At 46.9% G+C, this 24127-nt stretch overlaps 7 protein-coding genes across 7 annotated transcripts; 2 read left to right on the forward strand and 5 right to left on the reverse strand.

Annotated features, from left to right (window-relative positions):
• Window positions 1-1391: 1391 nt before the first annotated feature.
• Window positions 1392-2940, reverse strand: GUITHDRAFT_151972 (hypothetical protein). The gene has a single exon (XM_005834730.1). It carries the CDS (start codon window positions 2311-2313, stop codon window positions 2023-2025), a length of 291 nt encoding a protein of 96 aa, XP_005834787.1. The 5' UTR covers window positions 2314-2940; the 3' UTR covers window positions 1392-2022.
• On the forward strand, window positions 2904-3908 carry GUITHDRAFT_151973 (hypothetical protein). Its single transcript, XM_005834731.1, has one exon. The coding sequence runs from the start codon at window positions 3402-3404 to the stop codon at window positions 3801-3803; it is 402 nt and encodes a 133-aa protein (XP_005834788.1). The 5' UTR covers window positions 2904-3401; the 3' UTR covers window positions 3804-3908.
• Window positions 3909-4646: 738 nt separating this feature from the next.
• Window positions 4647-6502, forward strand: GUITHDRAFT_137189 (hypothetical protein; the record flags this gene model as incomplete). Its single annotated transcript, XM_005834732.1, has 10 exons — window positions 4647-4952; window positions 4994-5138; window positions 5197-5260; window positions 5303-5363; window positions 5413-5479; window positions 5644-5717; window positions 5947-6027; window positions 6068-6253; window positions 6299-6380; window positions 6426-6502. The coding sequence occupies 10 exons, from the start codon at window positions 4647-4649 to the stop codon at window positions 6500-6502; spliced, it is 1143 nt and encodes a 380-aa protein (XP_005834789.1).
• A 57-nt stretch (window positions 6503-6559) lies between these two features.
• On the reverse strand, window positions 6560-8273 carry GUITHDRAFT_69206 (hypothetical protein; the record flags this gene model as incomplete). Its single annotated transcript, XM_005834733.1, has 8 exons — window positions 6560-6657; window positions 6803-6848; window positions 6901-6935; window positions 6992-7046; window positions 7101-7140; window positions 7193-7251; window positions 7299-7367; window positions 7416-8273. 8 exons carry the CDS (start codon window positions 8271-8273, stop codon window positions 6560-6562), a joined length of 1260 nt encoding a protein of 419 aa, XP_005834790.1.
• Window positions 8274-11799: 3526 nt separating this feature from the next.
• On the reverse strand, window positions 11800-12560 carry GUITHDRAFT_151974 (hypothetical protein; the record flags this gene model as incomplete). The annotated part of the gene is made up of 3 exons (XM_005834734.1): window positions 11800-11877; window positions 12026-12330; window positions 12554-12560. The coding sequence occupies 3 exons, from the start codon at window positions 12558-12560 to the stop codon at window positions 11833-11835; spliced, it is 357 nt and encodes a 118-aa protein (XP_005834791.1). The 3' UTR covers window positions 11800-11832.
• A 254-nt stretch (window positions 12561-12814) lies between these two features.
• On the reverse strand, window positions 12815-15138 carry GUITHDRAFT_162587 (hypothetical protein; the record flags this gene model as incomplete). The annotated part of the gene is made up of 14 exons (XM_005834735.1): window positions 12815-12982; window positions 13033-13101; window positions 13145-13193; window positions 13248-13347; window positions 13390-13467; window positions 13523-13543; window positions 13597-13634; window positions 13681-13841; window positions 13901-13993; window positions 14305-14357; window positions 14410-14547; window positions 14596-14743; window positions 14787-14892; window positions 14948-15138. The coding sequence occupies 14 exons, from the start codon at window positions 15136-15138 to the stop codon at window positions 12815-12817; spliced, it is 1413 nt and encodes a 470-aa protein (XP_005834792.1).
• A 2399-nt stretch (window positions 15139-17537) lies between these two features.
• Window positions 17538-19536, reverse strand: GUITHDRAFT_159528 (hypothetical protein; the record flags this gene model as incomplete). Its single annotated transcript, XM_005834736.1, has 7 exons — window positions 19081-19536; window positions 18583-19028; window positions 18484-18535; window positions 18347-18438; window positions 18160-18279; window positions 17969-18116; window positions 17538-17605 (listed from the first exon to the last, which is right to left on the reverse strand). The coding sequence occupies exons 1-7, from the start codon at window positions 19400-19402 to the stop codon at window positions 17538-17540; spliced, it is 1248 nt and encodes a 415-aa protein (XP_005834793.1). The 5' UTR covers window positions 19403-19536.
• Between the last annotated feature and the right edge of the window lie 4591 nt (window positions 19537-24127).

Genomic DNA, 24127 nt, shown 5'->3' on the forward strand with positions numbered 1-24127 from the left:
TTCATTCTCCTGAGCTGGTTGCTCGCTTTCCCCGGTCATTCCACTCGGTGAAGCCTCGTTGTCTGTTAACATATTCCCTCTGAAAGCAGTAGCGCTCGTCTTGATTGTGCGTGTTTTCAATTCATGGGACAGCTTTCTCGAGTAGGTGAATCGCGAAATTAGTTGATGCTCTGTTTTAGCATTCTCGGCTCTCTGCATAAGCCGGAAAAGTTGCCTCTCATGAGGAGTTAAAACATGCAGTATTGTTTCTCGCGACTTGTGCTGTGTTTGCAAGAGTTTTGGCTGCGTAGGAGGATTGAGCAAGCACAGCAATATCAGCGCAGACAAGACTCCAAGCGAACCAACGACCAACAATGTGACACGAATATCTGCTTTCGACTTCATCACAGCCGCGTCCTATTGAAGGTGACGAAGAGCGACCCAGAAACAATTTACGGCTGACCAGAAACAATTCACAACTGAAGGTAGAATGCTTGTATTCCACCACGTGGACTGAACTTTCCTATACTTATCTTCCTCCTGACTGAACGATCCTCAAACCATCCGCTCCTATGATAGCAGCGCTGACATCTCGGCGCCTTTTCGTAGGTACCCCCACCCCTGCCCCCACCCGATAGACAAACCCTGGGGCGAGCCCGGCTGAAAGAGTAACGGATATCTTCAAATATAACGGACAAGCGCCAGATATAACATCGTGTGTGGTAATAAGTGTAGTAAGGATGGGATATATCGAAAAGGATTTTTATCGTAATGAGGAAAAGTATACCCAAAAAAGATGTCAGCAGATGGGCGAAACGAGTTCATATCAATTTTTTCCCAAAGTAGAATTCGGCACTGACCTTTCAGGATGAAGAGACAGACAAAAAAAGAGCCCACCTGGTTTGTGCTGTATGAGTTCGCGGAATCCAGAATTAAAAGAATAAAACAATTTTAGTAAGACAACGCTCCGAAGCCATGTCGGTTGTCAAGTTAATCCATGCAGATCCTACCGGCCAAGGGTCACGGATATACTAAGTGCACTTCTCTTTCAGAAGGCTAAGTTATATACCTTTCCCTTTCACCCAAATCGGTCATCGACAACACCAGAATGAAACAATATCCAAACCGACGAATAAACCGCCCTGAACAAACGAGGTGAGGTCTGCTTCGAACACGGGTCCATATAGGATACAAATCCTCATCGAATACGGGTCATAGTACATATCTTCCTACCCTGAACCCAACACGAGATCTGGATAAATACTTTACTGTCAGCAACCGAAACAGAAATGTGTGCAACGCATCGTTTCAAACTATACCGGTGATTTGAATAATCAAAGTAGGGGTCATCAGAAAGACATTCCGTCCCCCTCTGCATTATTGACTCCCCGTTGCCAGCTCACACACCTTCCGAGTTCTTGCGGGTTCAATGCATACCATGTAATGAGCTTTCCTGGCGAATCCACCATTGTGACTGAATTAGAATCGATCGAGACTTACCTTCATTCAAACATGGCATGACACAAGGGAGCATATCTCAGATTCGTTGTGTTTCTCCTTTTCATCAACACTTCTCACAAGAAACTATCCAATAACCGCAAACATGCGTATGGGTACAAAAGGAACATCACTCCAATTCAAAACAATTTGTCGTATGCACAACATGAAATTCAGTACGTATTTCTCGAGCTTCCTCCTTTTCTTCGTGCTTGTGGCTTGGTGTGAAGTTCAGTGCTTGATTTAGCAACATGAAAACTTCAAAGAAAATTGAATTTGGAGCTATTTGATTCTCACTTCAATGTTCAAAACGATTTGAAAATAAGTTGCTCCCCACATGATGTATTCCGAATTCAGCTTCTGTGCTTGCATTTCATTGCAAGTCTTTCTTTCATGTATCGTATCTATGTTGTTTGACCATAGTTGAACTCGATGTCTTTCGAATGTCTCCATTTATTTTTGTTCTTTGTTGTCTTTTCGCAAATCACCAGGTATGCATCAGTGATGTATCACGTTCCTACACGTTCCTAAAAAGTTTGCCTTTAGTCAGATCGAGGTTTGCAGCTGTAAGTACGCGTGGTATTCCGATCCAACGATTGGTAATATTTCTCCTCCATCATTTCTGCCTTCCTCGCGCACGCTATTTTTCTTCTGTTCTTTTATCTCTTCTCGAACATTACTCATGGCAGCTCTCTCCTTCACTTTCTGAACTCCTTGTCCCGGAGCTATGCTGTGGCTGCAATTACTGCAGAGTTCAGCGTGTCTCCAGACTGCATTTTCACCCATGATAACCTTCCTCAGCCTATCTCTCATACAGCAATAGGGTTTTTTGCTCATTCTCACTCACTGAAGCTTCTTTTGATGTCTTTCATACATAGTAGCTTTGTTCCTTGCTTTCGCTGGAAATCGCCATGCTCAAAAATTAATTAGCTCGATGATCATTCGAAAATCGTTTACCTCACTAGAAATTTCATCGAAACAAATTGACATTAGCTTACCTTTATTCTGGTCTAAAAGCGGGAATTGGTACTTATCCATTATTATTTTGACCGACTGCTTCCAACCGGCTAGTACCCACCTTAAATAGCTGAAAGTACCCACCAAAATATAAGCTTTTTACCGGCTTCGAAAAAGTCAGTAGATGAAAACGTTTTTAAAATTGAAAGATTTCCCTTTCGATTTTTGACGTTTCGATATGAAGAGACAAGAGGTGGAGAGAACTGGAAGGGATCTTTATCGCAGTTTAAAATGTTTTCCTCACCACCCCTAAGGATCAAGGGTAGGTTGGGACTACCCCATTTTTACAAATTTTGAACACACCCTACCTACAACTTTATACGAATTATTTATGTTGTGTGACCGGTTATGAGATACCCAGCCCCACTTATTGTATACCCATCGCAAAGCACCACCCCTGGTCCGTCAGTGCGGAATTTCCTGTATAAAAGATAAACCCAATAGCCCGTTCACAGCCTCCTCCTCCTCAAAGCCACTCACTCTCCCCGCTGACCTTCACCTCTGTTCTCCTTTCTGTTCCTATCAACTCTCAACCCTCGCAGATACCATCATCTTCTCGTCCAATCAACCTCTGTCGTCCTGACTCTCTATCCTTGCTCTCCCTGAAGCTCGTCAACGTCAAGTCCCTTGGCTTAGAACCTGGAACCCCCTCTGCCGTTCTTTTCTGCCCGATCGTCAATAACTATCTTGCATCAAATCTGGTCTTTCTCTCGAATGATCTTTGCCCTGGATTCATTGGTGAAAATTGAGTGCAATTAGATCAAGCGTGAGAAATTGAAACGTTTCTATCGTCAACCAGCTGTGCTGCTTTCATAAGTTCCTGACAATAAGATCAACTTGCTATGGTTTCTTGCAAGCAAACTGATAGTTCTCTTGATGAAGAAATTGCGAATATGCAATGTTCTTCTATGGATATTCAAAATTTCATGGGCGATGTTGACGTCATGGAAGAAATCGCGCTTGCGGACGCGAGAACGGATATCCCCGAGAGCAAAACCAAAGGGAAACGCAGAGTGCAGAGAGCATGTGATGCATGCCGAAGAAAGAAAGTGAAATGCGAGGATACACGTCCATGCTCTAGATGTATCGAAGATGATGATCATTGCCTGTCCAGCACAGACTTGAAGAAATCTCAGGAATCAACATGCAGCGACAACAAACCCCGCTGTCCCGTTTGCGAGGAATCTGCAAGCGGGTCACCAAGACCATGCTGGCGATGTGTTATTACAGGGAATGCTCCTGTCGACGAATTTAGCCTCGGTGGTGGTCCGGATGTACCACAGGACAACCTCTGTGACGGACAAGCCTAAGACTTGGAGCCGTCGTTGTGTTGTGTTTGAATATTACGTCCATCCTTTTATGTGCATGCGTTATGCTTACATATGACTAAGATTGACATGGTTGTACTATACATCAAAATAGAAAAAAACCTCAACATGTCCAGTCAATCCATACCCGCACATGCACCATCTCTGGCGTTGTATGCCTCTATCCACATTCCTTGGCATTCCGCACTGGTTCTTGCAGGCACCATTACACTCTGTTGAACGTTGAAGTTGTTGAGCTTTGGGCTGCACGCTGATATTCAGGATTAACCTACATCAAATTACGTCAGTGTTGCACGCACTTGCGCAACATCGTATCGGCCGTGCACTGGACGCCGCTGAGGACGATCATTCGCATGATTCTGCTTATCATTCCCAGAGGAAGCCGAAGATGAATTGGTCCGTCACAGGACACAGGAGGGATAGTGAGGGGGGGCGACGCCAGGCAGCCAACTTCCTGCGCGACCTGTACCTTGTCCGCTGCCCCTGCATTCCAGGAGCAGAGGACGGAAACGAAATTTTTACTACTGCAACGGGGCGTGACCTGAGACACACTGGTGGTTTCGGGTAACACCGGGTCTGCTAGCTAGCATTTCATGCAGCACGGTACCGCACGTGAAGCTGTGAGGGGAGGACGAGGACGAGGAGGAGCGTGAGAGAAAGTGAGACGCACGAAAAGGAAGAGCTGGACAGAAGATACAATCACGTAGGCAGGCAGGCAGGCAGGCAGGCAGGCAGGCAGGCAGGCAGGCAGGCAGGAAAGCAGGCAGGGGACTCTACAATTGCAGGAAACAAGATAAGGGAAACGGGAACTTTTGGAGAGGAGAAATGGCTGATGAGGGAACAAAAAAACATTCAATCCTTGAGTTCTTCTCGGGTATCGGAGGCATGCATTATGCAGCTGAAAACTGGTCTCGTGCGTCCTCTTCTTCGAGATCTGTGGAGATTGTGGCAGCGTTTGAAGTCAGCGACGTATGCAATCTGGTTTACTCGAGCAACTTTGGAGAGAATCCGATACAAAGATCCATCGAGCACCTTGACGCCTCGTATCTGGATTCTTTTAATGCCGATACCTGGCTGATGAGCCCGCCGTGTCAGCCATACACCTCTATGGGCAAGCAGAAAGATGACCAGGTAAGGATTCAAGTAGTGGGAAGGTGTTGACCAGCTCTCAGGATCCTCGCGCTCGCGCTCTTCTTCATCTTTGCCAGGTTGTGCAAGACATGCAGAGACCTCCCAACTTCATTCTGCTTGAGAACGTCAACAACTTCCAGCACAGCAACAGTCATGACCGATGGCTTCAAGCGCTGGGAAGCATAGGTAGAAAGAGCATGTGCTTGCCTCAAGTTTGTTTGTTGAGCTGAGTTGAGACTGAAAGGTTTCATGGTCCATGAGTTTTTGCTCTCCCCGACACAGTTTGGGATTCCGAACGAAAGGATAAGGTGAAGCGGAAATGGACCCTTGGCTGGTTGAAACGCTAACAGGTACTATGCTCTTGCCCGACGTATCGGGAAATCTTCGTGGAATCCAGACGACATTGGAAAGGTGAAGGTAGGAGGAACCTCTTGATGAGTTTTGAAAAGCTTTTGTACAGTTGCTTCGATACATCCCTGGTCGGGAAGATGTAGTTTGTGCAGCAGAGGAGGTCGAGGAGGTTGCAGGTGAAGACAAGGAGGAGGATAAGATGTCAAAGCATCGGGAGGGAGGACACGGCTTGATCTACGTGGACCTCAACAGAACGAGGGCAAGCATGTTCCAGCATTGCAAGTAGATTTCCCATGAGCAACTTTCTGCAAGTTAAGTTTAATCTACAGGCCAATTGCAGCGTATCTTGACGAGTCCAGCCAAGTTGATTTAACCCCTTACATGGTTGCCGACAACGATCTCATGAAATGGAAGGTACTGCTGCCTCATCTCTTCTATTGCTCTCCCTCCATCCATCCCTCTCTCCCTCCCTCCCTCCCTCCCTCCCTCCCTCCCTCCCTCCCTCCCTCCCTCCCTCCCCTCCCTCTTTTCATTTCTTCTCTTCTCTTCTTCGTTTCTCTCATAGTGCCCCTCTCCAAGCTGCTCACTGCACATCACCTTCCCTCCTCTACAACTTCAACACTCCATGCTCCTCTCCTCTCAGCACGGGCTGCAGGGCTATGTTTTCGACATCGTGACTCCAGAGTCTCGTCGATGTTCTTGCTTCACAAAGTCATACTCCAAGGTAACTTCCTTCCTTCGTGCCCTCGTGACTTCGCTCGCAGTATATCAGGGGAACCGGCTCGTTGCTGTCTACCAACTTCTACGACGAGGAGGGGAGGTTGAAGAAAATGAACTTCATTGTCCTGCCTCACTCTGGCTCGTCAAGGTGTATCTTCGACGTAGAGGATCCATGGAGCATTCAGGATCTCAACGCTATGCGGGGCCTCAAGCTTCGGTACTTCACCGAGGTAACGTGACAAGCACAAGACAGCAGCTGTTGAGGTTTCAAGCAGACTGAGGTGTCAAGGCTGATGGGATTTCCGGAGGAAAGGTTCAAGTTCCCGCAAGAGATGCTCTACCCCAAGTCGCGATTGGGTGAGGAGACGGAGGGTCCGCAAGCTCGAGCGTGACGGGTTGCAGGTTATCGCATGTTGGGGAACAGTCTGAACGTGGAGGTGGTGGCGTCGCTCTTGGAGTATCTCTTCAAGGAAGATTGAGGGGTGAGAGGAAGAGTCTCAACGACACGGGAGAGCAATTAGAAGCCGTGATTGCCGTCAGCATTGAAAAAAGATCATCACTGCTACTGTCACGTTGTCTTTGGATCCCCGCTCCAACGCCTGCTCGTTGATCATGACCCGCCTCCTCCTGCATGCTGCCTACCGTAGACGCGATCTCTCGTGCAGCTGCACGAGCCGCTCGCTCCCCTGCCGCGACCTTGTCGCCCATCACATCCTGCAACGGACGTCATACGACTAGCCCGATGAGGACACCATGAACCTCAGCCGGCAGGGCATGACGACGCGCAAGGTCGACCGCCTCCTGGTTGTTGAGAACATCCCAGACCTGGTCGAGTTCACGTTAGCCCTTACGAACGATGTCGATGCGTCATAGCAACCCCGTCGCATCCGATGATGAGGAACTCGTCATCAGCTTCGCTCACGTGCTCATCAGTCCTGCATCGGCTCGCTCGCCCTCCCTCTCCATACCGGTCAGCTTCGTGCTCGTCACGTCTGGAGTCCCTTCAACGTAGGAGACGGGGACCTGAGCTGAGATCAGCGGGGGGGGACAAGGGGGGAAGAGAGAAGTATTGATGACCTTCCACGGGACATCGCCGAGAGCTCTTGATACCGCAAGCCTGAAACGAAGCATCATGCCAGTCGTAAGATGAGGAGCTGAGAGATATTCACCCGCGAAATGCTGCGATGCCGCTGCCGCCTATTACCCTCCAGCATCCTCGCCATTCCACCTACGAGTGTTCAATTTTCGCTGGCGCTCGAGGCTGGAGGAACATACTCTGCCATCCAAGCTCTCGATGCGAGCTTTCTCTGACGGAAGGTCGGGCTTGTGATCCTCTGAGAGCGCCTGACATACTCAGATGAGCCCCAGCAGGCCACGGGACCTTCACTGGACCTGTGCGAAGCCATTGCGGCAAAGAACTGCTCGACTATCCCCCAGGTTGGCGACGTGAAGAACGTCTCCCAGCAGGAGGGCAACATTGGCCGTCGAACCTGCAACAAGAAGAATCAGCAGCCATAGGAGCGACAGGCTCACATGCCTCCGCTCAGACTTCCTTCCATCGTTAACGACATGATCTCTGAATCTAGTTTCTCGAACGCGTTTATCAAAGACTTCTTCACTGCCTGTTCTTAGCGTGAGCAGCTCTAAACTCGCAGTCACTTGATGCACCTGGGTGTCAGGAGTGAGAGGGCTGCGATACCATGCTTCCAGCGCAAGCAGCGCCGGCATCCTTCCAGCTGCGTAGTCAGAGATCTGCGATCCGCTATGCCCATCAAAAACAGCACAGAAAGCTCTCGCTCCTGAGAGCTTCTCTTCGATCGACTTGGGATAGAAGTCAGGCACGAGGACATGCTTGTCCTCCATCTGCGGTCTCAACCCCTGTTCCTCTGCAGCTCCCATACACACCAACTTGCATCTGAACGGCAGGTTCGTGGCAGGCGCGGGTGCTGACGCGCATGCCTGCTGGACCTTGTTGGCGGCGATGTGGTCGAGCTCGCCGAGGAGATCTTCAATCTCGTCGCCTACGTCACTTTGATCCCAGCTCGCCTCCCTCTTGGGAGGTGCAGGCGCCTTCAACAGGACGGAAGGGACGGCAGGAGCGGGAGGAGCGGAGGGAGCGGAGGGAGCGGAGGGAGCGGGAGGAGCCTGATGTTTCGGGGTGTTGTTGATTGTCTTCCATGGGCGGATGGGAGAGCTTTCGATGTCATCTAGCTCTGACAAGAGTTTGTCGTATTCGTTTTCTTCTTCCATCGCTGCACTAGCGCGCCATTCCCTGTAGGATATCTATCAGACTCCTCCCCCTCCTACCCTTCACTGTTCCAAGTCCTTCCTCTCCTCCCTCTCCTTCCTCCCATCACCTGACTGTTCGCCTCCCTCTCCTCCTCATCTCTCTCCACCCTCTCCTCCCTTGCTCCACTCATGACATGATTCCGCCCCCGGTCAGGGCAAACATTGACCACCCCTCCGGAATGTCCCCTCCTCCCCCTCCTTGCTGCTCGCTCACAGCCCAGCTCCACGGGGGTGGAACTCCTCTTTTACCGGTATTAGGACGGGTACTTTTCCAATCCTTTTTACAGGGGTGGGGTAGTAGAATTTGTTGGGAATCGCAATGGCGATCCCGCGACAAACTGTTTCGAGGATGAATATCTCAAGAATGAAAATCTGTACAATGCAAAACAAACATTTTGTATTTAGAGATACATACAAATTGTCATTCTCTATACTTGTTCGCTTTGTACACGTCTTAATTTTTGACATTTTGTCCTTTCTATCTCTTCTTCCGTAGACTTACAACCAGACAAAGTTCGTAAACCCTGAAATCTAGGCATTTGTCCTGTGAATCCTCCTCGTGTATCCAAAGATTGAGTATGTATACGTTTCCGAGATCGAGGTTGGGACCTGCACTCATTCTCTTTGTCCCGTGTTCCTTCCTCTGCGTTGAAAAGCGTCTTCTCCCCGCGTGGTCTGCTAAGAATGATTCGCTTTTTTGAGTGGTCATACACAAAAGGCAGATTGGGATCGAATTTTTTTGAGAGCTCAGTGCATGCTTTGTTGAATTTCCTCAAGAAATCTTTCTTGTTCAAATGACCTATCAAAGACCAGAGGTTTTCAACGCTGTCTGTGCAGAGCGTCCGTGCATTGAAGTCATACTCCTTTTCACCCAACACACCTTTGTTGTTGCTCAAATAACTCTGTATCTGTAGATGTGTGTCCATGGCTACAATCAGTCCTTCGAAGGTTACAGATGACAACCCCCTCATGTGCCTCTTGCCCACCCTCATCCAATCCACATCTCTTAGAAGCCAGGTTCGAGCTCTAAGAATGAGATTTCTTCTTTCAGACTTGGTGAGGCCTCTCTCGTCGAAAGCTCTGTGAAGGCCGTTCATTGCTTCTGCCATTCTTGCTGTTTCAATGTGTCCCTCTGCATTCAGAAGCGATATGGCCTTGCTGCTGAACATTTTTAACATGATATCCACTGATTGAGGGTCCGTGCACCCATCGACTTCCAGCTGCGTTAGCCATGACGAATTCTTCTTGGAAATATCAGTGTACGCAGCATGCCATGTTTTAGCCTCTTGCTGTGCAGTCGGGTTTCTCCCCGAGCCAACCGTGTGCCTGACATTCTTCAGTAAATGATTGATACATGGCGCAAAGAAAAGTAGCTTCTTCGTGGTTGGAGAGATAACAGGGTTTGACAGGTACTCGTTGAATTGAAACCTAATCTTGTTTGGATCAAATTCTTCCAATCCATCTGTGATCAATCGTTCGAGCTCCCAAGGCGTGAATTTGGCTGTTTCATTCTCTGCAACCCCTTGTTGTATAATGCTATCATATCCATACCGTCGGCAGAAGATGTGGATTCTGCTGTACATCTCGTTCAAACAGGCCTTAGTTCTGGTGGCAGGAGAACACTGCAATTTCTTTTCTCTCTGGACCTGCCATATCAATTGGTTCCTCCTCAAACTCAAGACGAATTTCTCTATTTGGGCAAACTCTGCAGTGTTCATGTGCATTATTCCAGATCGAGTTCGAATTGTCACTTGGGACAAGTCAGGTCCATCATATTGGTTCATATTCAGCAAATTGCATTCTCTCTCTACTTCCTGTGCAGTAATGGCTGGTTCAAAGTCGAATACGCATGAAATGTATGATGCGATCTCTGAGCATATCTGTGATATGCTCAGCTTCTGGGCCTCTTGTTTGATAGCCTTCACCTCCGTTATGAATGTGCTTGGATTGTTCACGTAGTAATTCCTGTATATGCAAGAAAACTCGCCGTCAAAAGACCAGACATTGAAAATAATTCCACGCTCGTGAGCCTCCTTTGTAACGGCTTCCAATATTCGAAGACCTTCAGAGGCACTTAAACTTTTGGTTGAAAAACCAATGTACATGGGGACAGGGGGTGTGCTCGCACATCCATCTTGTGCAACCACACTGATGGCATCTTCAGCCAGTTCAGCAACTGTATGCTTGTAAAATTTCTCATTGTACTTGTACAACTCGTTTTGAAGTTCTGATTCGTTGACAGGCAGATCGCCATTCGCCATTCCCTCCAGTTTTCCTATCAATCGAGGAATTTCTACATCCATCTGTTCACAGCCTTCAATTACTGTCTTGAGGTAACGTTGATGTGGTGTGAACCTGACATCCTCTGGAGATTCGCCTCCGGTTCTATGCTTGGCAACAAATGCATTTCGAACCTTCTTGTATGCTTGCTCCATATCACTCTTCCTCTGATGCACACTCTGTTGATCGGATCTCAACATGCCAACCAGCTGTTCGCTGATATAGTGTTCTGTCTTTCCTGTCAAACAAAACTTTTCCTTGCGATCTTCAAGCAGGTCAAGTCGCTGAGCCAAGTCAGGTTCATGACTTGTTATACCCCCCAGATCTGCTTCACATTCCTCAAACACAGAACAAAATCCTGCATTTATCATTGTTTTGTCGATCGCACAACAGTTCACTCCAGTCTGACAATGCTCAGGATTCATTCGACGGAATTCATCCATCATAAATGTGCACACTCTGGACCTATCATTGCCATGCAGTTTCATGAGATGCCTATCTCGTTTCTGAAGAGTGGATGTGGATGGCAGAGGTAAGTTGTGTAACATCTGGTCCGCATCAAAAGTTCCAGTATTTTTGTTCCCCGGCCCTGTGAGCAAGCGATATAGACCTGAGGTGCCGACATTCCAAATTGATGCAGCGAAACTCATGACTTGCTCAGAGTATCGCATGCCTCTAGTGTCCTTTGTTCGAAAGCCTTGTCGTATCCAGTCGCTCACTATGAATGGCATGATGGGGTGTTTGCTCTTCATGCCATCTCCTTCCTGACTGGCGAACATTACGACATCTGAAACTATGTCGGGAAGCTCAGCAGAACGGAGGTTATCCATCGCCCTTTCAACATGGCAGATGGTGAGAAAGCACTTGGCAGTAGGACTTTCGTCATTGGATTCTTCAAGAGACTCATGCTCTTCAAGAATGCTTCGGATGAAATCACGTCTATCCTCCAATGGCATTGACTTGAAGTTCTCGCACATTGTATGTGCGAGGAGAGCGAATGCTGTTTTGATATTGCTGTTCTGGTCTTGGCCAATATGTTCAGGCCTTACATACCTGCATGTGGCATGTCAGTGCTCTGGTGCATTCCAGCTCGCTGGTTACCTTGAGTGATAATCGTGTATTTGCTTTTGTAGCTCGTCAACAGTGTCATAGTGCGAAGTGGCCCAATGTCTGATTTTCTTACACAATGCCTTTTGCTTTTGCCGATGATTCTTTACTTGAATTCGAAGCTTTTGCGCGTCTATGTGCAGCTGGAATTGATCATGATGCATTTTGGCATCTGCTCCTTGTTGAAACGAGGTGAAGTAATGAAGGAAACAATTTTTGAAGCCCTCTGCATTCTGTCCAAAGAGGTCACCTAGAAGCGTCAACTTTGCTCGCACATGAGAAGTGTTGATGGTGTGCTGGCTCAGCTTGAGATAACTAGCCGCTACTTGTAGCAAGCTATCATCCGCGTCGCTTATCTTCAACGTTGCGTGCCCGATGTTTTGCAGAAAATGTAACAATTTCAGCACCAATGCGTCAGTGAACACTGCATAATCCTGTACAGTTTTCAAGTCGATGTCTTTGAAAGCCCGTCGACAACGTGAACAAGCTTTGATGCAGTGTTGAGGGATCGTCCGAATACTGTTCGTACTGTATCTCGTCTTACAAATAGGGCATTCCTCTCTGTCTGCTGTCGTCTTGCTCATGGCAAGGATGCAGTGCAGATTGCCCGCCAAAATTCGGATTTGAATTTCTCCCCATGGCGCGTCATAGATCTTGCATCGTTGCCTTATACCCCCTGCATGACCACCGCCCTCGATGTGCATCGCGGTCGATGGGAGGGGTATTTAACTGAAAATTAGTACCAGGTATGGGCTAGAGGCAGTGGTTGGCCCGCGGATGAGATCGAATATAGTAGTTCCACCCCCGTGGCCCAGCTCCCTACCCCTCCCTTTTCCCTGTCCTCTGCCTCTCACTGAACATGTCTCCACGCCCTTCCCCTCCTACTCCTTCCTCCTCCCCTCTCATCTTCTAAAGCATGCTGAGTTGCAACACAAATTCCAAGACAAGGCAGCACTTGCGTAACAAAGAATACAACTTTCATTGACAAGAACATCGGGGGCTACACGCGTGTAGGGAGATCGGAAGTATCCTTCACCCTGCTCGGCTCGGCCGCTTCACCTCGCTCCACAGGACTGGAGTGTCTCAAGTCACTCCCTGTCTCAGTCTAGTCGCCCTCACCTTCCGTCGTTTTCCGTGCGGCTGTCGAAGGACGCGTGGTAGTTGCCATTCGTCTTCCATTCCCGCAGGAACTCGTCCAGCGGTGTGCTCACGCGGGGAGGAATAGAGAACATGGAGGAGGAGGCATACGAGTTGGCGCTCCGGATGTCGAACAACCCGAGCATCTGTCAGCTCAGTCACCCTTCAATTCTCTTGCCCTTCCAAGTCCCCGCACCTTTGAGATCACAAAGTCCGTCTGCCGCTTCGCATAAGTGTTGGGTGGAACGCAGGAGCCGGCAAGACCCTGCAGGTGCCATTGACATGAGCCGGAGCAAGGCAGTCTTCACCTTCCCCAGCATGAGGTTCGCGCAGAACTCAGCTTTCTTGCGCGAGTCCCTGCAAGATGTGAGTGAGCATGGGCAAGGCGACGAGGAGAAATCGGCGCTCAACCATGGAATCAGGAAGTCGATGATGCCGATGAAGTAGATGAACCTTCCGTTCTCTCCTTCTTCTAGATCTCCGCAGATTGGTCCGTGCAGCCCTTCCCATCCTGCTAAAATCTTGAGCATGACCCAACAGGATCTGCAGCGACCTTTCAATCTGTCTATTCTCGCTTCTCCCTCGAAATCAGTGAAGACAGATAGGAGGTTGTGTCTTAGCTTTCTCTGAGAGATTCGACGGTCAGTCAAGCCTGATTCAAATTCCTTGAGAGAAAATAACCTTAGACGGTTTTGTTGCTTCATTTTCTGGAATGAAAATTCTCAGAAGAGGAGAAGACCAGAGCAGCAGAGCAGCTTACTTTTGTTCTGAGCAAACTTCTTCTTCTCAATTACAAATCTTTGGTTGCATGTCAAAGTCACGTTCAGTCAGCTAGACCAAGCACCTCTTCTTGAGCTCGTCGAAATCGATTTCTTCCTTCTGCTGCTGGGTCATCGCAGGGGCGGAAGAAACTCGAGTGAAGGAAGGGAGCTCTATATCCAGGTCATGGTGAGCGTTTGTATGCACCTGCCACGGGGGGGGGCTAGGAAATTTGTTGAGATTGCTCTGAATTTGCGTGACGTAAGTTGGATTAAAAACAAAAACGAGGAAGTAAAATTTCCAACCAGGCTGGAACGATTTGCATCTTCAACATTCTCCATTTCGGAGATCTCGTTCATTCCGTTTGGTGTCAACCTTGACAGGTCATCGAGGTCCCTCTGGTCATCAAGTCAGCGAGTCCACCCTGGTCGACCAGCACGTCTGGATCACCTTGATTTGATACGGAATATGCGCGCTCGGCAAGCAAGAATCAACCTCCTGAGCAGGGTGAGGAATGGAAGGCTGGCTAATCATGATGCCTGTACCTCAGACAAGACTGCATGACCCTGATTGCTGATCTCCAAGTCGGTTGTTCTTTCAAGAGAATTTCTCACCGAGGTGTCAGCAGGGGCTGCTAAATCAGAGATTAGATGGCGAAGATTTCTTATCAAAAATTGTTTCAACGTGATGTCTGTCCATTCTGGTTCACCAGTGGCTTGGGCTTCAAGTCGTCTAGTTTGATGGATGAAGTCCCAGCAAACACTATTCGAACTTCAATTCGTTGTAACACAAACCAGGAACAAGTAGCAGATACCTTTGTGACTGAACGTTTGCGCGAACTTCCAGGGTTTCTTCTCCTGGCCTGACCATATGGGCTTTACTTCCTGTTTGGATGCTTCTTTCATGTTCTTAATCGCCCGAATCAACGGAAGAATTTTCTTCCTCAGGATTCCTAGATGTTGAGATCAGTGTCTGCTGACCTCAACCCACGCGCATTTACCTTGTAAAAGCTTAACCCCTCTGAATTTTACACCCTCATCATTCGACGCTCGATCATGGATTCCGATGAGGATTGAATAATCTAACACGCTTTGTTTCTTCAAGAAACGTGAGTCTTCTTCCAAGGCGTATGCCTGTACAAACACGCCCTGTCATTGTATGTGCAGAATAATTCCAAAGTTTCGAACGCACCAATGAGCGTTTCAGCCCAACAGGTAGATGTATTTCCATCTTTTCGTTGATCCAATCATTATCTTTTCGAACGGAATCGCTTGGGTTGGAAGTTCTTCCATACGTGCTGAGATGTTTTGTCAGCATGTTCGATATCGAAATGTTGTTGAGTACGATCTTACCTTCCTTTTACATCATACTGTTTGTGAAGTCCAAGATCTCCCGTGTCGAATACGCTGAGAGCAACAAAGAAAAACTTTGGGACTTGGTCCTTGCTCACAGAAACACGATATAATCCACATATTCTCATCAACAAAGATGGTTTCTGACTGATATGATTGAGATATTCAGGAAGCATCTTTATCATCTTCATCGCTTCTTTCCGCGAAATCGTCTTGATCAAAAACTTTCCTGAAAACCTGTCAATACTTTTTCACCTCATCGATCAGAGCACCATCGTGTGAAAAAAAGAATAATTCGCCCGATTTGCTATTCGTCTCGAACTCAATGAATGAGAAACTTGTTTTTGCAACAGATTGCTAGAAAAACATTAGAAGGATATGCGATGAAGACCTCATCTCGCACCTTGTATTCTTGACTTGAAACTTGGCATAACTTTCTTACTTCTTGAAATAATTCTGGAGCTAGCTCTACAAACCAAAGGTCCTGATCATCGCCAAGCAGATGCTCCTGAGAGAATTTCGTGCCTTTGGAGGGTAGATCATACTTCAGGGACATTGCAGACAACGCCAACATAACGAGATCAGCAGAGAATTCGGTCTCGCAAAATTTGCGCACTTCTTGCACTAGAAGCTTTTCAGTATTATATCCGTAATCTCTCAATTCGCTGGCAACTTCGTGCACAAATGGTCCAAGACCATACATACAGTGACGGTATAACCTAAGGCCTTCGGCTAGTTTTATGGAGCAATCCAAGCCAACAATCATTGCATAGGCTAGTCGATAATTTCTGCTTTCAGCATCGACCTTCTGAGCACCCTGCAAGTTTTTGGGTCTGCTTTTGAGTTTCGAGGCAACGTGAGCTGATGGCTCCTTTCGCTCATTGGCCCAGCTCATCCTCCGGGAATGCATGCTCCTTGACTTAGAGAACGGGCTCGAAGTTTTGAACCTTTGCCAGTCACCTTGCAAGACCTCCAAACACTTGTTAAGAATCTCCTGAGGTCCGTCTGTGATCGAGTAAAATTGGTCGTCGCTCCTACACAATTGTTGATGTAACAATTTGATGTATCCCAAAATGGCAGTCTGATGAACAGTTCCAATGCTTGTAAACAAATTTCGATTCATGTACGAATGGACGAGCTGGACCAGAAACATTCTTCCACAAAAAGTATAGAGTCTCGTGCAAGTTCTGAAGAACTGTTCCTGTATTTCAAGAGAATGACGGGAATCAATTCGTGCGTATTCCCACATTTCATCATCGATGGTCCAAACAATGAACTCGGCCATTCGTATACTGTCGTCCAGTGGTATTCGACCAGCATCATTTGCGTCATCGTCCACTAGCTGCTTGTTAGCAAGGCAACATTGAGGTACACACTTTGAAACACAATTCAAAGGTGGGATCTGCATGGTTCTAATACAACTATGAAATCCTTAGATGAAATCTTTACAATTCCCCGTTGCTATCAGCGCCGAATACATGAACGCTCGCAGGAGGAATAGTGTACAGGATTCCAATCTCCTACTTTCCACCATGCCTTGGTTTGCGACCCTTGCTATGCGCCATCAGTTCGCATTGCTTCGGGCGCCATAGCCCCCCAGTACTATCTAAAGATACCCCACCCCCATGTGACAAGAACCTACCCACCACCCCATGCTGACAGCCGTGTTTCCTCACACTAACCCTACCTACTTCTACAGTCATGATTCTCTTCGGACCGACCCCTCATCTCTGACAGGATACCCCCCCCCCCCCCCCCGGTAGTAACTTGTGGTGGGGCCTGCTAGTTAGGTTCAATATCCAGACTACCCCTACCCCTGTACCAGGACTACTCCCCGTAACTTAGGTCGATACAGTGACCCCTACAAGATCAGGCAAAATGACCGGTCTGGAACCAGCAAGAGCGACAAGATACCTACACCCCCAATATCCGCACCACCCTACCATCACAGGTCGAAGAAACCCACCCTACTCTACCCTACCTGATTAAGAGGTGCGGACTCTCAGAGTCATTTGTCCTCGAATCGCTGCCTTCCCAGTGACTTCCATTCAACCTGCTGTCTAGCTTGGGTCCATGCCTTGCCAGCGTTGCTGGCTGTCCGTCTGTTGCTTGAGTCCTTCCTTCTATCCTCCCGCGTCTCTTTCACTTTGATTCTCCTCGTCTTGCTCACTTTTACATCTGTCTTGCACGCTTGCAATCTGTCTTTGGATCACTTCACTCGGTTGATCTCTATTTGAACATCCAACAGTCATTTTTGGTAAACAAAAAGACTATGTAGGCAAGCAATCTTGCTCGTCAAGAAATGCTCTTTTTGGGAATTTTGTAATGTGCACTATTACTAGTGCAGTTTTTGTTAGGTTCTCATTTCCTTACAGCACTCTGCGTTCATAATCTGAGATTATAAAACACCACTGTGCATTTGCTATCTCATTTTCATGCAAAACGATCAGAAATTTGATCAGAATGTTTGATCAATCAAAGAATGATTTGATGTCGTCTTGCATCTTCTGAGCTATGTTATGAGGTTCTCGAATGCGTGAAAAAACTAAGCGAGCTCAATTCTGGTCCCATCATGTGCTCAAGTCAATTGTCACTGTCTGTAGAGTCTGAGACTTGACTCGGTTTTAACTGCATGTGAAGCCTTTGCTGCCAGTGCTACTGCACCGCTATGTCAGAAAGTTGGCAAGCACTAATATCAGCATCTATGGCGACTTAGATTCACCTCTCATCTCAGCAGAATCAAGCAAGAGAGATTTCACAAAGAATGGCATTTGGTTTTTCCAATTTACATCCTCCCACATTCTGTACGGTATTTGAGGTTTCTTGAAAGAAATATATAATCATCGCGGTATGAGTTGGCTGGGCTCATTTTTCTTTTGCTTTCTGTGATAGCCATTACCTTTCTGAATTCAATGAAGAATAAGATCCTTACCTGTGCATTGGCCTTCTTGGCACTCTTTCGGTCGAACGAACAACCCAAAAGAGAGGGAACACCTGGAATATGATCGAATGAGTACGAACAAGGGGGCAAATTTGAATTACCAACGGGCCGAACTTTCTGTACTGGGCCATTGTTGTATATCAAATCGAATCCACCAACTTGATTTTCACTGCCTGTAAGCTTCTTCTCCATGTCTACCACGTCACACATGTCGTCGAGCATTCCAACCTACGAGATTTTGAGCAGAGATGTAGAATTGGGATTTGAACACCTTCAATTGATAATCTTGACTTGTGTCAGCTGTGAGGGAAGGTGATGCATTCACCTCAATGAGCCAGGCCTTTAGGTCGTTATCAATCATCACATCATAGCCGTAAAGCTCAAAGCAATGCTGAATACAAACAAGTCAGGGTCACTTTGAACTAATCATCCAAAGAGGGATTTGCAAGAATCGACACCTTGTCATTCATCATAACTTTCTGCACGGCCAGGAGAGATCTGAGTATCAGCATCTGAATGTCATGCATCAGATTGTTTGCTGCTTCAAGACCTGTGATTGGGTGAGCAGACTGCAGCATTCATAGTCATGTGCGACCGTGTTTCGAGATGAGGAAGAGCTTCATTGACTTGAGTTCCCACTTGCAACCCTTCCAGAGACGTGAATCTATCAGCAAAGAATTGAGGTAATAAATACCTGGTCTTTGTCGTAATTTGCAGCCTGTTTCTGAATGGCAACATTTGTGAGATGAATCGCAACATCTCCGAGGTTGTCCTTGAGCATTGAAAATCTCATATTCGAAAAACGTGCAAATCCACTGCGATATAACCACACTGTCAATGGAGCATAGGAGGTAACCAACGCGTAAATTCTCAAATCAAACTTCTTTCCCCCAATCAAGTAAGGATTTTCAATATAACGTTGGGCGATGTAGGCCTCAACCTCCTCTTCCTTCTTGCCGTACTGTTGCGTGTTTCTTTGTTCATTCGCTTTCTTCCATTCTCGCAAATCCTTCAGATCGTTGAAAAGGAATATTCCTCGCCCTTGAGCTTTTCCAATAGGTTTTGCAATCCACGTGCTATTGGGTTGTCTCTTGAATTCCTCAACGAAGATGTTGTAATCGTTTGGCAGTATAAACGTGACTGGTTTGCAAAATGTCAGAAATTTGACCTCGTAAAATACAAGTGCAAGAACCTGGAAAAAAGTCATATTTGGAGGCTTCTGAGGTTTTCCCTTCCTTCTCTAGCTGTCGTTTCATCCGCTTCAAATTTTTCACCATCAGATCTTTCCTCGTCAACTCATAATGATTGCGAAAGTGATTCACACGCTGGTTTTCTTCGAGTCGTAAACTATCGAAGTGTTCTTTCATCCATGGGATATCAGCCCATACAAAGTCCCAGTCAACATCATTTTCTGTTTCTGTCCATCCAGCCCGATTGCGAAGGGCATCGTAAATGGTGTTGCGCAAGCATGTTCTGTATCTGATCTTCTGATTGGGTCCTTTGCTGCTGGCCATTATCACGATCAAGATCTCATCGCGAACGTGGGCTGTCTTGTCGGTCTGTCTTGAGATGGAGAGAAGAGAGTAGAAGATGGTAGACGTTGAGACTCTTCATATCACAGGGGCTGAAAGTGCAGCGAGAACGCCTTCATCGGAATCAGTTTGGAATCTAGTAGGTCGGTACTTCCGATCGGACCGTCACCAGTCGCGGGGCAGTCGCCGGGCCCGGCCGACTCGAAAGAATCCTTGCAATTCAAGGCTGGCCGGCGGGGCCGGCCGGGCGGGGCCGCCCGGTCACGGCGCGGCGGCGTCACCGTCACGGCGGCACTGTGGTGATTCAAGACCGTGACTGACCGTGCCGTGCGGCGGCCGCACTGGCTCGGATTTTACTTGACCCGGCGCCGCATTGTTCTTCTACAGCTGCAATGAGGTAACTGCGTTTGCTTCGGCTTGCCTTTCAAATTTCAGTCAATAAAACAATATCTTACCATACTGTTTGTCGTCACTTTCCCCGGAGCTTAGGCCTACCGTAGCCTTGGTCCGATCACCGGGTGCTGGCTAGCACTCGGAGCCGCATCGCAGACGGTTATAAAGTTAACGGTATTATAACGGTTGTCAATCAACCATCAAACGTATTACCCCCACCCCACAGTTCCCTTCACATGTGTAGAGCCTACCCTCCTTTTTCAGTGATCGGTTGTTGGATAGTGCCAGGGCGCTCAGGGGTGGGATGGAGGGGGTGGGTGGTTCCCCCAGGATCACTTATGCAGATCGATGTGGTATGGGTGGAACTGAGTGGAAGGAGGAGGGGAGGGGAGAAGAGCAAGAGAAGCAGAGGATTTTGATAGGTAAGGACAACTTCAAAGGGGGCAACTTGACGATATAGCGAGTCAGCGATCAGCAAGGAAGGAGTGATCGTCAGCGCGAAACAAACAACATTGCTGTTTCAGGAAACGTGGAATGCGATTTGATTGAGGCTTCATTGTTTCCTAGGAGTGGTTGCTCTTGTTTCATTCATAAGCGTCGATGATCCACGAAAGGATTGCGATCTGAAATGGGTACAAGCTGGCGCTTGAACGTAGTCAGACCTTGGTCTTGGACTGCTCGAAGAACTGTGATTCTGATATGGAGCCTGTTAGCTGTCCTTCGCGGATGCGGCTCAAGTGGCGAAGATCTGGAGTTGAAACCACCAACGTGTTTGATAGTATCGAAACTGAGATCAGAGATGAAGTCACGGGAAATAGAGAGATATCGTTTGGACGGCAGGATACAAGGAGGGCCGCAGGTAATCTATGTGGACGTCTCCACAGGTGAGCGTAGACGCAATCTGTTCCTATTGCTGTTGTCTGACTGTCTTCCATTCATCGAAAAGCTGGGGGTCTGCAAGCACGATACTTTCATCTCGACCAAGAAGCAAAGTTTGATGTGCTTTCAACAACCAAGGCGACTGACAATTTCAGATTGTATGCGTCTGTTAGAGACAGTGATGGGACCTGTACTGACGCGTCTTCCCTTCTTCTGGAATCTATTTCAGTATCTCTATCTACAATGTACATATCTTTGATCAAAATGTCGGACAATTGGGAATCATTAAGTTTTCCCCTATCGAGCATCGGCGTTTATCCCATACAGCTCTCGGTGCAACCTTCTTGTGTGCTGTCGGCATCCTATTACAACGCTGAGTCTATTCTGCAACTTAGTTTGAGACAAAGCCGTTGCATTCAGAATGGAACTCTTAGCATTAATCTTATGAATCAACCTTCTTCACTGATTCTCAACCACGCTCAAGTGCGTTGGCTGGGATTTTTCAATCCATCGGAAAGTGATTCCTACACCTTTCATGTAGCATTGTCTGATGTTTCAGAACGAATTAAGCTTTGGATCGATAGCTACTTGATTATCGATCAGTGGCATAGTCTGGCCAACGAGAACGTTAGTGGTTCTTTTCAATTCTGGACAAGCAACGTTCTTTTCCAGCTACAAATCGAATATAAGCAGCCTTACGACTCCCAACCCGCAAGTTTAAGTTGGGCAAGAAGTTGCACGAGACATGCTCTTCAACTTGAATCAAACTTGTGGACCAGTTTGCGGACGGCTCAGAACTTTTCAGTAACACCGGGAGCGATAAGCCCGAGATATTCTCATGCAGTTGGTGCTGGTTTGACATGTGCGACGATTGGAATATCATCAACTTTGCTCATAAGGACACGCGACCAATTCAACAATCCAACTGTTATTGACCAGAATGCCCTCTTCGAATATGAGCTTATCAGAGTTGGCACCTCCCTGAATTTGGGACGTTCTAATGCAACACTAAGGAGGCGGATAGATACATGCTATAACAAGTCAGATTGTACCTTCTGGATAAGGCATTCACTCAGTGGTTTCTACACACTTTCGCTGATTTTAAAGTTCCAAGATGGAGAGTTTGTCGTTCGGCCTACTCCAACGCAGTTGTATGTTCAAGGGCCTTACATCTCTGATCGACAATTCAAAATACAAGCCGCTCCGACATGTATAGCTGGGATGGAGTTTTCAATCGCCATCGTGGAATTCTCTGACTCCCTAATCGTTTTGCACAACATCTCTTTTAATTGGAAACTCTCGCGATATGTAGATGATCATTCAGAACTTCTTGTCACTACGTCTCATGGTGAAGCACAAAGTTACGAAAGCATTGCATTTTGGATTGCTCAAGGCGGCTATTATCGGATCGATGTGACATCTGAGTTAGAGAGTGTTGTTAATAGTCCATTTTACTTCACTTGCATTGACTGTCGTGCTTGTTCGCATCAGGTTCAGATAAGAGGAGATGGTCTCACTGTGGCCACGGCCGGAAGTGAAGCGCAATTTTTTGTGTCTTCCACTTCAGAGTCGTTTGACTTGACCGATGTGAAATATGCTGTGAAGATAAGTGTCATCAATCAGACCAAGATATTCCCGTCAACCAACATTCGGGGCAATCTCAGCCTTGTATCTTGGTTAGTAACGCAGAGCTCGTCATATGACCTACAGGTGGGTGCGATGGTTCCAAACTATGTGTTGGCAACGTATTATGACGCTCATGATGCTTTGCAAACGAACTACAGCGGTCACATCTTTCAGAACTGCACAAGGAAAATGTTAGACAATTCATCTTCACCTGGCTTGAACACAATCCAATGGAAAAGTTACATCCAAGGGCCATTAATAGGGGAGATTTACGTGATGCTCGATGTTGGACAAAATGTAGACTACGTGAACATCACAATCGATGGTCATCCTTACTTTGATACATGGATTTTAAGAGATCAAAAGCTGTCATCAAAGCCTGTCACATTCAACAACTTGTCACAGTGGCATGAAATCGATTTTTACACCATTCAGCGATCGATCGATTTCTGCCTTGATCTGAAATGGATTCCAACCCTGAGAGATATCAAACTTTACAAGGATTTTGTGCATTACAGTTTTTTCGGTTTGACTCAGTATTCTCATTCAGCTTTGGTTTATCCTGCTGCAGTCTGTGGATTTTCTTCACTAATACGAGGTTCTGGATTGTCGATTTCTACTGCTGGAATGTTGTCCTTTTTCAAATTGGAGACGAGAGATGAGTTTGGAAATTGTGCTGACTCTCAGTTGAACATTTCAGACATCGAACTGCTGATAGACAATCGCAAGATTGAGTTAATAGGGTTCAATCGTTCTTTTGCATCGCTGTGTCAGTACGATGCTTCATATGCTGTGAGTCGAAGTGGTGAATTTTCAACAAAGATCAGCCTGATTCTGGAGAATGGCTTATGGGCAACTTACTACATGGATCCAATTCTTGGAAGACCATTAAGGGTCGAATGGAACGAAAACGTCAACTTGAGCACAAGTATTTACAGCATGAATGATTTCAAGAGTGTTAGGTGGGAAGGACAGTTAAGATTGGAAAGCGATGCAAAGATTTTAACGTTGAGAAAGAATGCTGCATCTGTGTTGATACAGGGAAATGATGATTGTGCATCTGTCGTCATAGATCGTCAAGAAGCGATCGATCTTTGTCGAGATCAGAGGGGGATTTCGAACAGTCATGGTGAATATGAGTTCAGTGATAAAGCAAGTCAATTGTTTGAGATCGAGATACGATATCAATCACTGTCAAATGAAAAGATGAATTGTCAGCTGGGCTGGTCCACACTTAAGAGTGCTCCCGAGATCATTCCCAAAGGAGCCTTTCGAGGTGCAGTTGCTATTTTGAATTCCCTTCCAGTTACAGTCTTTCCATATCCTGAGCTATTTCCTGCACTCGTGACACATGGAGATGGAATAACGCTCGCAACTGCTGGATTTTCGTCTCAATTTTCACTCAGGTCTTTTGACCGGTTCGGCAACTTGATGAATGATACCAGGATGGTCATGCTTCTTCAGATGGCTGACGTGGCAGATTCGAAGCTAGTCTTCTTGGATCCAGTCGAAATTCCTTACTATGCGTTTAGAGTTGAAGATTCTGGTGACTACAATATGTATATTACCTCCTATCAATTGGGAAATTTGATTGCTACGTTCTACGAGCAAATAGATGGCATTTCAGTCGAAAGTGGTAATGTTATGCTAAATTCAGATACATGTTTATGGGCCATACAGGACATTCAAAGCCTCTTCCCTCTATGCGTCTCTTGCGATTTTCTGGTTGAGATAACTGGTTACCTGAGCTTTGATGTGGTCAAAGAAGGAGTTTTGCAAGCCCATCTTCCAACAGTCGATGATAGGATA

This window comes from Guillardia theta, assembly GCF_000315625.1.
Source record: "Guillardia theta CCMP2712 unplaced genomic scaffold GUITHscaffold_24, whole genome shotgun sequence".
Taxonomy (NCBI): Eukaryota; class Cryptophyceae; order Pyrenomonadales; family Geminigeraceae; genus Guillardia; species Guillardia theta.